General features: G+C 49.8%; 1 protein-coding gene across 1 annotated transcript in view; it reads left to right on the top strand.

The window, feature by feature from the left end:
* Nucleotides 1-13,279, top strand: part of CPXM2 (carboxypeptidase X, M14 family member 2) — a gene marked incomplete at both ends in the record, with an annotated part of 142,766 nt that overhangs the window by 90,504 nt on the left and 38,983 nt on the right. The window contains 2 exons of the mRNA XM_080694879.1: nt 2,370-2,454; nt 3,268-3,418. Of these exons, the coding sequence (XP_080551005.1) occupies nt 2,370-2,454; nt 3,268-3,418 (236 nt within the window). The remainder of the gene's footprint in view (nt 1-2,369; nt 2,455-3,267; nt 3,419-13,279) is intronic.

The following is a 13,279-nucleotide window of genomic DNA, read 5'->3' as shown; positions in this document are numbered from 1 at the left end:
GACAAGGTATGTTAGTCAGCTTTTTCATTGCTATGACCAAGATGCCTGTTTAAAGGAGGGAAGTATTTGGATTTACAGTCTCAGAGGTTCAGTCTGTGGTTGGCTGGCTCGAAGGCAGAAACATCACGGTGGAGGGTTTGGCAAAAGAAAGCTGCCCAGTAGTTGGGAAGGGGAGGGAGGGAGGGAGAGAGAGGGGGGGAGGAGGGGGGAGGGAGGGAGGGAGAGAGAGAGAGAGAGAAGAGAGAAGAGGGAGAGAGAAAAGAGAGGAGGAGAGAGAGAGAGAGAGGAGAGAGAGAGGAGGAGAGAGGAGAGAGGAAGAAGAAGAAGAGGAAGAGGAAGAAGAAGAGGAGGAGGAGGAGGAGGAGAAGGAGGAGGAGAGAGGGAGAGAGAAGAAAAAAGAAGGAGAAGAAGAAGAAGAAGAAGAAGAAGAAGAAGAAGAAGAAGAGGAGGAGGAGGAGGAGGAGGAGGAGGAGGAGGAGGAGGAGGGATAAGAAGGAGGAGGAGGAGGGAGGAAGAGAGAGAAGGAAGAAGAAGATGAGGAGGAGAGAGGGGAGGAAGAGAAGAAGGAGGAGAAGAGGAGGAGGAGGGGAGATAGAGGGGAGAAGAAAGAGGAAGAGAAGGAGGAGTTGTTCACACAGGAGTTCTGAGACATATAATCACATAATTATTTTGCAAACGTAAATGGCAGATCTGTTTATATCTGTTCTTCTAAGTCTGAGAAATCATTACTTGGCTTTCATTCTCCCTCCTCTGTTTTTCCCTCCTCTCCTTTTCTTTGAAGCACAAACTATAATTTTATTCTCTACCTCCCTCTTGTTGTCTGTGTGTTTCTTTTGACTGGGTTTCCTAAATCCATCACCCTGTCTTAGTAGGATGCCACCCCCACCTCTGTAGTCTGCCTTGCAGGATCACCACTGGGTGTTATCAACTGGAAAACAGACAGGAAAAGGAACCGCAAATCATTTAGAAATTACACAAGAGCAGGAAACAGGCTGCTATTTGGGATGAGAGAAATTGTCCAGGCCAAGGATAGGAGCTGCTTCGGAGGTGCATGCAACAGGCATGCTTGCTGAGGTTAACTCTGTAGCCCCAGGCTCCAGCCCAGAACTCACAGAGGCAGAATGTGTTTGATCGACAGGGCTTCTTGCAGGTGCTCAGACATAGATGCAGGAAGGAAAGAAGAGGGGAAAATTGTGAGATGAGGTTGGTTTCCACACATGTGTATAGAGCACCTAAGAAGAATTTTCTTGACAAGTCAGTCAGGTGACCCAGAATGAGTAGAGACAGCAACTCTCCCAAATAAACTCACTAGACCATCCTAACTCACTGGAAACTCAGAGCTGTCTTGGGATAGCTCTGGGTCCTGAGACCAAGAACATTTCACAGCGGGGAACAGCTTCCAAATACTTCTGTGGACAGTTTTCTAAAAGACTAGGCAGTTGATATAGTGCCAATATTTTAAGAAATTACAAAGGGGAAGTACACGGGGAAGACCTTCCTGTATTGCTTGACAGTTAATATAAAAGGTGGGGTGGATTGTGGAAGGAAATGCACCAAGTAGTGTCTGTACATATGAAAATATCACTTTGAATCTCACTATGATGGTATAACTACAATACACCAGTAAAAGTCTTTTAAAAATGAAATAGAAAAACTGTGTTTTCCACATGGAATTTTTCTTTTGTTTTTGGCAGGTCTGTCAAATTGACCTCCACTCTGGGAGTCAGATTTTGGCTCTTTGACCCCCCAGCAGTTTCTGTGCAGCAAGACGTGGTGACGGAGCTGGCTTTGGGACTGGCCATCACTAGATTCTTGCCAGAGCGGGGACTATTTATATGGCTCTGATAGCCAAGGAGAAACACAGGATCTCTTAGAGACTAAACCTTTTTGTGGTTGGTGGGATCTGTTTTCCCAAGTTTGTTTCTCAAAGAAATTTCTAGACTGCCTTTCATCCTTTACTGATGTTACTTTTCCATGTGGAACTCTGTTTAGCTCCTACCGTGTGTAATATAACTGTTCAATACAAACAGACATGTATTTGTACATCTTTATCTCTGTGAGCAATATTGAGTGTGAGATGCCAAGAATGGTCCTACATGCCTAAAGGGTATTAACCAACTCAGTGCTCCCGTATCCTTTAAGGTTGGTAGTTCTGTGATTCCCGTTTTATGGATGAGTAAACAGTGGCATGGCTGGGCCAACTCTGTGTGACGTTGTGGCTAAGGTCACACAGGTGGAAAGTATCATGGAACCAGGGTTTGACGCGGTGCTGAGAAGACTACGCCTGCTCTCTTTACCTCTCCTCCTCCGCATGGAAGAGGTGAGCATTTTAAAGTACATGGTCCCAGTGATGCTTTATTCTTTCATAGGAGCGACTGGGTGACGTCCTACAAGGTCCTGGTGAGCAATGATAGCCACACGTGGGTCACGGTTAGGAACGGCTCTGGAGACATGGTGAGTCCCTTCTCCCCTCGCATTCCACCCACGGTGCCTGGCTGTGCGGGACTCTGCAAGGAGAGCATCACGTGCCCGGGTCCCCAGACGTTTGCCAATTCTGTGTCGACTCCAGCCAACCATGAGTCTGATGGACAGTGACCCCCTTTCCATGCCCCGGAGCTCAGCGCCGAGCAGTCCACATGGAGGGCTAATGTAGGATCGGCCTTTACTCCAATCACAGAGCTGCTAGGGTGCAGCCTCTTACACAACTCACAGGCCAGCCCGGCGTGTGGGGCCCGCGCAGCTGTTCAGTGATGAGTTTCCTAACTTTTTCTAATGACCTTGGGTCTTCAGCTCCACGGTCAGTTCCAGCATTGGATTTTTGGCCCTGTCACTTGCATGCGCAGATTCGCAAACACACATTCCTAGCATGGCTTCCAGTGTCGTACAGCCTCTCTCTGCAGCTCCCGGCCCTCTCTTCTCATTCTCATCCCACACCAACACCCTGTGTCCCAGCAGAAGGGAGCTGGCTGCTCTCCTGCTTGAGTCCCATCTCTGGGCCTCTCGGCCAGTGCTTTCTTTTCTCCACCACATCCCCCAGCCTCACTGATACACATAGCTTCCTTCTTCCCAGAGCTTTGCCTGCTCCTCTTTTTCTGAAATCTCAAAGCTTTGTGATGTCCCTTTGCCCTGTATGGATAGACGGTCCTACAATGGGTATGTCCCACCCCATCCTCCACTGAAGGGTATTGTTGAATGAGTTTCCCACTCTCTAACCCCCCGACAACTAAGCTCTACAAGATTCTCCTTCCTCCCCTTGAGCATAAATAGATATTCGAAGGAAACAGTGAAAAGGAGATCCCTGTGCTCAGTGAGCTGCCCGTCCCCATGGTGGCCCGCTATATTCGCATCAACCCGCAGTCCTGGTTTGACAACGGCAGCATCTGTCTGCGGATGGAGATTCTGGGCTGCCCGTTGCCAGGTGAGTCCGTCTGCCTGAGCTTCCTGCAGGGGAGAATGCTGATGGAAAACAGGTACCCGGCTGAGGAGAGTAAAGTTAAGCAGAGCGATTTTCTTGTGTGGAAAAACATGTCTATTGTAGCATATTTCAAAAACATAGATGAGCCGAAAGGAAAACAGAATTTCTCACAATCCTTCTATGCAGTACCATTCAACCTTGGGGGTATTGAAATCTCTGGCCAAGTGTGGTTTTACTTATTGAGATTGTAAGATGGAGTGTATTTCAAGGTTGAATGTTTACCCAACAGTACCACTCAGAAGTAATCAGAAACATTACCAAAGTTTTGGGGGTGCTGGAGGTATAGCCCAGTAGTAGAGCACTTGTAAGCATGTATGAGGCCCTAGGTTTAATCCCAGCACTTAAAAAAGTTTGGGGGAGACATTTATTTGTCCCTAGCAGGTTCCACCCTAGAGATGGTGAGGAGGTGGTGGAAGTCACTTTAAACTTGCTCATCGCCGTGGTGTTTCAGGAGCTCCGCTGGGGCACCTGCGTTTTGGGCCAGTGCTTGCTCTTTTCAGTTGTCTTTCCAGGCTCTGTTTTCACATGATGGCCCTGGGTGGTGGGAAGGAAAGTGAGTGTTGACACGCGCCATCTGGGTCCCTGCTCGCGTCTGCGTGAGACAGGCCGGCCAGGTCTGCTTGTAGAGGTCGCTGGCTTGTACCCTCAGGGACCTGTATGCAGCCACCTTGTCATTCTGACCAGACACCTCCAGAGAAGGCAGCTGGCTGAGGAGCTCCCTGTCACCCTTCATGGATCTGCAGGGACTTTCTCATTCCTGTCTATCCCAGTCAGGCCACGAAGAAGAGGAGCAAATGTTTTCGCCAGACTTCTCCTCCAAGAGCCTCCCTGCTCTTGAGCTTGCTGCCCTGGCCAGCATTTGTACAGCTATAATATAAAAGACTGACCACCAAACTTAGAGGGAAGAAGATGAATTTCTTTATGGCTTTGGGTTCAGTCCATGAGGCCGGGGATCTCAGGGCATGAGACGGTGAGAGGGAGGCATGTGGGCTGCGCCTCTCACATCACGGAGGCCGGAAGCAAGAAAGCAAGAGCAGGGGTAGGAGGGACCACATATAACCCAAAGGCTGCACCAGGGATCCACCCTCCAGCCACCCCCACCTGCCCAGGCCACCACCCAGGTAAACCGATTAAGATGGATTTATCTACTGCTGGGGTCATAACCCTCGATAGTCAATTATATCAGCTCCAAACAGTATTAAATGAGCGCGTTAGGGACCATTTTATATCTAACTATAACACTTGCTTAGTGCGAGCTGGGGTCTGGCTTCCTGTGGTCTCCCCCCCCCCCCGGTACTGCTGGGGGGCCACCTCCAGTTCTGACACTATTTCTATCTTTGCCCCACCCCCACCATGGTGAAATTACATTTACCGTGTCTTTAAAGCACATTTTACTGTTTTTCTCTCCATCCCATAATATCCACATGACCTTGCTTTGCCAACCATGGACTTTTAGAACAAACCCTATATTAGTAAAAAAAAAAAAAGTTGAATCTACCTAATTAATTTCTATCACATCTGAGTTTTGCCCTGTCTAGATTGCACAATGTTTTCACATCATCCAAACTGCTAGAGGCCGTCTGTCTTTCTATCCTAGCCCATGGCCAAAAGCCCATGTTTTTAATCTGCTACGAATAGTTGGCAATTCAGTTGTTTCCAATGTTTTGATCCTGTAAGCAGCTCAGCAGAGAGCATCCTTGGTTCTCTGTCACTGTCAAGTATGCACGTCTACAATTATTTCTTGAAATTGGGTAATGGGAAGCAGGATTGCTGGTACAGAGGATGTGCACATTGATAAGGCTGATATGGAGAGAGGCTGCCTGAGTGGGGGGATTTGTGGCTGGTTCACGCTGGAACTGCAGTCTAGGTCTGCTATCCTGGACCTGCTGGGCCCGGGGCATACTTAGCCACGGTTGTCAGCAGGTGTCTACAGCGAGGGAGTCGTGGGTCCTGGCCCTCTACACCAGGCCTGGAGGATCTCGCTCAGCACAGTCTCAGTTTGCTTGCATTAAAGATAGGGGTCATAGTTTCTCTCTTCAGGCAGGAATTCATCTGCTGTTGGCAAAGGACAGAGGGCAGCCTGAGTGAGTCTCGTGGAATAAATATTTCACTGTGAAGTTATTCTTGGTGTGTGTTTGAAGACAGGTCCTGGGGACTGTGGAAACACTTTGAAAGACAGTGTTGCACTGTGCAAGCTGGTGGCTTTTAAGTGTGGACTCAGCCTGGGTCTGTTTCTCACACTCTAAATATGTAGGGCCATTTTTCTTCTATAAGCTACTTAGCACTCTGTCCAGAGGTGGGCTAGCTGTTCACAGGTGCTACCTGGTCATGGTCAGGTTCCAGGATTAGGGTGATCCAGAGGCCCAAAATGAGCCTTGGTCATTACCCCAGTATCAGCAAGATTCCTCTATAAAAGTTAACGAGACCAAAGCCAGAGATGGGCTGACAGACTCACATCCTCAAGCCCGAGGTGATCTTGAGGTCTAAATACAGCTGCCCTGAGCTGCTCTTCCTTATGAGCATTTTTTAACCTTCATTTATGCATCTCTGTCCCATCCTCTCCCTCTCCCCTCCTCTTCCTGCGAGCTCCCTCGTAGGGGCAGACTCCAAGGGTGCTGGCACTTTTTAAGACTTCCTGAATAATGTTTCCAGAAATCTTGAGCTGAAAAGTGCATTACCATATGCCATGGTCTGTTAATAAGGATTTAATGGTGCAAACGTAAAATAAAATGGGGAGTTGTAGTTTAATGAGAGTAGAACTTCAGGTTTGAGAGATGACGAGGTTCTGGGGCTGCCTGGTAGATGTATGAGATGCCACTGGACTGTGCTTAAAAATGGCTCAGATGGCAAATAGTATGTGTATTTTACCTCAATGGAAAAGAAAAAAAATGAAAATAATTTTATTGCTATTAATTTTAAAAAGCAAAAGAAATTCCTCTTTCCAAAGTTGAGTGGATGTGCTCATTTTGGACTAAAGATTGACACGTATCAAGAGAGAGCATCTATCTACACATGAAGTGTTCTGGTTAAGACATGTGACAGGTCACAGCCCCGTTTTTTAGGTATTTCACTAAACTTGTTAAAGGTTATTCAGGTTAAAGCATGACAGCTGGCATGAAGGTCACAGCTGTGTGTTTTAGATATTTTGCTAAAGATCACTGCAGTACACACTACCTGGCTTCTAAAAGGACCTGTGACTCCCCCACGATGATAGGATTGAGCCCACAGTTCTGGGAAATGACTTCTGGTGTTGGGGGGGTGAGTGCTGAAGCCCCCACTGCTGCCCAGCGGCTTCTGGTATGAACGTGTGACTCTGCACTCTTTACCGGAGGTTGTCACCTTCTAGGCCACCTGGTCTAAACAACTCTCCTCCTTCAACACAGCACTGAGGTGCTCAGGATTCTTAGATTTGACTGGGGAAGCTGAAGATGAGCTGTACAGAGGTCTGTGGAGAGCAGTTTATTGTCCCTTGAGCAGAGGAGCTGCCAAAGGGTTGTTACCACCAGGACCTGTGAAATATTCTATCTCCTCTCCTTCCTCCAATACCGACATCCTCCCCGCCCCAGTCCATTAGTGCATGAGTTACTGAGAAGTGATTTTAATAGGGGACCACCACCTGTCTTGCTGAGCAACAGTAATGGTTTTATCAACCCCTCCCTGCCATCAATATGTATAAATTGGGGGAAGAGTGTTGCTCTGTTGGGTCATCAATAGGTACAAAAACTAGAAGTTTATTTGCTACCTCCTCCTTTTCTTTTTTTTTTCTTTTTTTTTTTTTGTGGGTCTGGGGATGGAACCCAAGAGACATTTGACCTTCGAGCTATACCCCAAGCCCTATTTTTTATTCTTTGAAACAGGGTCTCACTAAGTTGCGGAGGGCCTCACTAAGCAGCTGAGGCTGTCTGCGAACCGTTATTCTCCAGTCTCAGCCTCCTGAATGCTGGGATTACAAGCGTGCACCACCACGCCCGGCCCTCCTTTTCTTTAGAGGTCAGGCCATTAGTCCGAATGCCCTCTGGTGCCAGGAGTTAATCATTAATTTAGGCCCCAGGTCCGGGCTCCTGAAGTCAGGAATCAGATGATGGCTGGTGCCCACTGTCTCCCTTGTCTCTGGCTTCCCTTTGCTAAGGGGCATGCGCTCAGTCCCTTCTGGATGAGCTGGAGAGCTTACTGGGATTGCTGTGTCCACTGCAGCCCCCTGCAGCCCCCTCTCTTCCTTACTGGTTGCTAAGGTCTTAAAGGGGAAATGTGTCCTTCTTTGAAGAAGCCTGGTGACAGAGGGGTTGTGAGCTTTCCCATAGGTCAGATCTGGGTTCAAGTTGCACTGACTCCTCAGGTACCATGGGCCTCAGGCAACTTGTGGGAACACAGTTTGGCCTCTTTCCTTTATATATGGAATCAGTCCCTTCACTTTAGAGATTATAATGAAATGTGTCAACCACTGGGGTCACTTCTCCTTACATCAGCTCAGACCCTCACCACTGTCCCTCCAGAGGACCCCCCCCCACCTTCCACCCACCCACCCGGTGCTTCTGAGGCTCCTGGGATGGCTGCCTGGCTGCCTTCTACCTCCTGGGTCTTGTTCTTTCTCTTGGCTTGGTTCTGGTCACCTTAGACCCTTCTTGCCAGTTACTCAAGATTCTGTAACATGTCTCCACTGACACTAATTTGCATGAAGGAAAGTCTGAGGATAACAAAGGGGCATTGACCACGTGCAACATGAAACCTCACGGACCCAGCCATTAGCGTTTCTCTTTATGAGATTCCTCTTCGTCCTCGCAAAGGATCGCCTGTGCCAAGGACAGTTGCCAGGACCAAGCAGACTTCCTTCCTTTTCCAGCATTTTCTGTCTCTATCCTCCTTGACTTCCTGTTTCTTGGGTGAGATGTCTGCTCTTTTGGATAGACCATGAACCCACTCCTCCCTTCCCTGCTTGCTGGCACCTTACCTTACAAAGCCGTGAGTTCCGTGAGAAACTACTGGTCCCCTGAAATGCACTGGGCTGTGCTCACCTTTATTTTTAGTTCTTAGCAGCTCTTCCATTCCTGATGCCTAGACAATGTGAAGACTGGGTAAAGCCATGCTTGTAGAGGGCTGGCACTGGGTCCAGGCTCAGGCGACTTTATTTCTCCATTTCTCCTTCCTTCCCTCCTTCACTGGCCTTCGCTTGGCCATTCTGTTTGAGGGCTGACTGGCTCCCAAGGTCATCCCCGGGGTGGTGCTGGGTGGGCCTCATTTCTCATCCCGGTAGGGTAGTTCTCTTCTGGTTTTATACTCCAGACAGGTCTGGGTGTGACTAGTGGGCGGGGCTGGACCTCTGTTTCCAACAGTGAGAATGCCGGGCTTCCTCTCACTTGACCCTCTGTGCAGAGGGACCCATGCACAGCCTACCCAGAGAGCGACAGGCCTCCTCCTGTCTCATGTCAACCCCTGACCTAGGTTCAGCTGCTGTAGCAAGAAGCCCACCTCTCCCCATGCAGAAGCAGCTCAATTCAGAAAGATGGGAGTCTTTAGCCTCTCCTGGTGGGCTTTGGTAGAGGCCTCACCATGCCTGTCTGCCCTGGCCTGAAGAGTGTCCCCCTGAACTCAGGTCCCCCAAGACCTCAATAGGCCCTAGAGCGTTTGCTTCCCTCCTTTGGGCCCTCCCATCTGTTCCAATCGCTATTAGTCACTTTTCTATATTCACATTGAACTGTATACTTTAAAATGGGTAACTGAATTTTGTATGAAGTTCACCTCAATTAAAAAAAAGAAAGAGAATCTTGACAGCCCCAGCAAATAGTGAGACTCTCATCAACCTAGCAAGACTCTTTTTCAAAACAAAAATAAAATAGGGCTGGGGATGTAGCTCTGAGGTAGAATGCCCCTGGGCTCAATCCCTAGGGCCACCAAAAAATAAAGCAAAATGAAAGTAAATAAAAAGAAAAAAGGGGAAAAAAGAGAAAGACTCTCTGGCCTCTGTACTGTCTGAGAGCTAAGGATGAAAGAGTTGCACAGCGTGTAGAGCTCCCTGGTCCCTCTCCATCTGCTCTGTCTCTCTGGATTTGTGTTCTGAGTGCAGCTGATCAAACGAATTGTGAGCCCAGTGATTCCCCATGGCAGGAGCCCTCTTTGCAACAAAGAAAGCCGCTTCCCTCCTGGTGAGCCCTGACAGCAGGTGGCAGAGCACAACACTCTGAGAATCTGGGCATTGTCCCTGAGTTCTCAGTGACGGGCGTTGAGCTGGGACTATTACTCTCCCAAGACCAGTTCTGTGCAGTGAGCCGGTGTGCCAAGCGCCCAGCCGCGGCCGGTGCGGGGGCCAGTGCGGCAGGAGGAGGGTGGAGGTTCTGGCCCTGTCCTGCCTTTCCCGCATCTCCGGCTCCTGTCCCTTCCTGTCATGCTGTTCATTTAATCATGGTCCCCAATGTGCTCACAGCAGAATCACAGAAATGTCAAATTGCTTGTTATCTAGCCTGGGTGAGCTCCTGCTGGAGCTGCTGGAAGCCACAGGGCAGATGCCTGAGGTTCTAGGGAAGGCATCTGGCTCGTTCTCTCTCTCTCTCTCTCTCTCTCTCTCTCTCTCTCTCTCTCTCTCTCTCTCACACACACACACACACACACACACACACACACACACACACACACACCTCTCTTCTCACATACCCTTCCAGAAGATGAAGAGGAGTACCGCCTTTGCCACTGGAAGAGACGTGTCTATGGATGTGTTTTTTCTCTTGGGGTCCTGGGGAGAGCCCTCACAGCTGGAGCTTGTGTCGCTCATCCTTTACATTGCCAGCATCGTGTATGTGCAGTGCTGGGCATGTAGCACGTGTTCATCGAGCGATGGAATAAAGTTAGTGAAGGCCTTTGGCTTCAAGAGGGAAGCCACGTCTCATCCAACAATCAGCAGGCATTGGCTGGGTGCAGGCCAGATCCAGTGAAAGATGAGGTCACAAGGTCGCTCTCCCTTTTGCTGTGGTCATTAGGCAGCAAATAAATAACAGGCAGACTAATTAATGGTTTATTTTTAACCTGAAAATATCTGTATGCATGCATCTGGCGTGAGTCAAACTGAGTCTTAAGGTGATTTGAATGTATAATTAAGTTGTCGTGTAGAAGGAGATCTGCTTCCTAGAGGCATTTGGCTAGACAAGGTGACCAAGCACTCTGATTCTCCTGGGACAGAGAGTTGTTCAGGTTAAAGGCAAGACAGTCCCAGGTAACAGACACAATGGTCTCTCCAGCTTGTGCATGTGTCAGGGATGGTGCACCGAGTGGAACCAGTGGGCCAGTTTGGACAGAACAGAACATTTGGTTAGTTTAACAAGGAGATCACAGCCGCAAAAGACCATATTTGGTTGTCTAGAGTTTATTTACTCCCATAACTAGGGTGCTCCCTAAGAATCAGCTAGTTTTCAGGATATAGGATGTTTAAAACTAACCACTTGGGAAGAGGCAGAGAAGTGATTGCTAGAGCTCACCTGGACCAGTGAGGGCTCAGAGGCTTCTGTCCCCAGGGGCAGCAGTCCTGTGCAGATTGGCTTGGGGAAAAAAATAGGCTGACAAAAATCCTAGGATCGGGTCTGACTTTGGCTTCAGGCAAGGATAGTCTGATATCTCAGGGCCCTCCGGCGGACTGGCAGCTGGCCACTAACACCTCAAATTCACATCCTACAGTCCTGGGAAAGAGTCATCGGATGGGCCAGTGGTCCACCAGCCAGTGACAGTGGGAGGAGAAGGCATGTTCACTGGGCTGAGTCGCAAGCTCACACTGCGGGGCTGGGCAAGGCAGTTCCATCAGAGCCACCTGGAATGCACTTTCCATTGGAGATGGGCGGTTTTTTTGTTCACACAGGAAGATGGAGATAGTGGCTGAGCTAGCTAGTTGGCTCCTCAGTAAAACCTTGTCCAGTTGGAATAAGTGGACAAGGAACGAAATACTTGTTCAGCATAGGGAGACTGAGAGTTATGAAAAATACCCGTGGTTTTGAGACAGTGTTGGAACTGGTACCCTAACTCTTCAGGAGTCGGATTGGTCTTCAGGAAGGACGGGTATGGCTAAACATAGGCTTCTGTACTGAAGGCTCTGAGGTTTCCTTCAGTTCTTTTTCAAAACCTTGTGGTCTAGCTTGTATTGGAAAACAAAGGGGCTTTCAAGTCTTTAGGAGGGGGCCCCAGAGGCTGGACGCGGTGTTGGATAGATCTCAGAAACCAGCACTGGGTTAGCACAGTGTAAATGAATGTGAAAAACCTGCCTCCCAGTTGCTTTGAAGCCTGTGAGTCTGGAAATCAAAGGGAAGGCAGCTTGCCAGAGGCGTGGCAGCCTCCTCCCCAAAGGAACTGCTGGGAAATCACTGGGGTGGTGGCTGAGCCTGGACGGCTTTCGCTTTCCTGCCTGGATGAAAAGCTAGCTTGCCCTTCCAAATCACTCCCTTTGCAGAACAGATCCTCATTTGTAATAGTATTACTGGAAAACCTGTTGTGTCTTCAGTGTCTGGGCGCATACCCAAGTCCTCTGTCCTTGCCGGTGACCTCAGGGTCACGAGTGTCAAGGGCCCTGGGCTGGTTCTGTGGAGTGGGTGGGTGGAGCATGCACAATGCCTCCTCCCCATAGGCTGGTTTGGTGGATGGTGGGTGGGTGGGTGGAGCATGCGCAATGCCTCCTCCCCATAGGCTGGTTCGGTGGAGTGGGTGGGTGGAGCATGCACAATGCCTCCTCCCCATCATAGGCTGGTTCACTGGAGTGGGTGGGTGGAGCATGCACAATGCCTCCTCGCATAGGCTGGGAGCTTTGCATCCAGAGTCGGTTGGGATTCTGCTAAAATGTGGATTCCCATCCAGTAGGTCTAGGCTGGGTTTGAGACGCAGCCAGTACTGCTGGCTTGAGGACTGTTTTGGTGGCACAGATAGGGCCTCTCTGCTGCAAGTGCGGGCCCTTCCGCTGCCTGCCCCTTCCTCAGCAACGAAACGAGCCTCAAAGCCACCGGTGTGCATCAGGCAGAGTCTGTTGTGGTTCTCACGGGGCTCGGTCTAGGCCTTCCAAAGTGCTGCGAGTCCTCCACATGCAGGGAGCGCTGAGCTGGACAGTCTCTGGTCACATCCTCCAGTTGGAGATGCCACAGGCTGCCAGACCCCCTGAGCCTCCTTGTCCCTCTGTCAGATGCAGAGGAAGACCTCAGTGCGCCTGGGGCTGCCTTCCTGTTCTCTTCCTCCCTCTTCACCTGTGTGTTGTGTGTGTAATTGCATACATAATTCAGGCCTGTGGGCACTAAAGGGGACATGTCAATTATGCAGAGGGGATCAAGTGAAGAGCAGGCGTGTCCCCGTGAGCTGGCTCCAGCCTCAGTCCTCAGTCTCTGTTACACTCTGATCGCCCTTGCCCGGTACTTGGTCTCCTTCGGCAGGAACCCTACTGCATGCCCCATTCTGGGATTCTCTCTCACATGAGTGGACGTCCCCAGGGCGGCGGGGCTGCAGGGCTGGCCGCTCAGTGGCTCTGGGTGTTATCGGGCTCTTCTCTGTCTCTGCTCCTGCTTGGCTGTGTTGGCTCTGCTGCAGAACATCCTGTGGCAGCACCTCTGGGGGGCAGATGGCCACTCCAGCAAGTGGGTGATGGGCGTCGGCATTCTCACTGCTGAGGAAAGATGTCCCTCATCTTCCTCTCTGCCAAAGTGCTATGGAGCAGTAGAGCAGCCAGGAGTGCTGGGCTCAACGGCCTGGTTCTGGAGCTAAGGACTTGACAATATTTTAGAGTCAGGAAGAAGGGATTCCTCAATATGGGCTTCTGTTAGGAAGGACAAAAGAGAAGGCAACCTGGGTAAG

Source organism: Muscardinus avellanarius, assembly GCF_963383645.1.
Source record: "Muscardinus avellanarius genome assembly, chromosome: 4".
NCBI classification, from domain to species: Eukaryota; Metazoa; Chordata; class Mammalia; order Rodentia; family Gliridae; genus Muscardinus; species Muscardinus avellanarius.
Note: the sequence above shows the minus strand (reverse complement) of the source record. Positions and strands in the feature narration are given on the sequence as shown.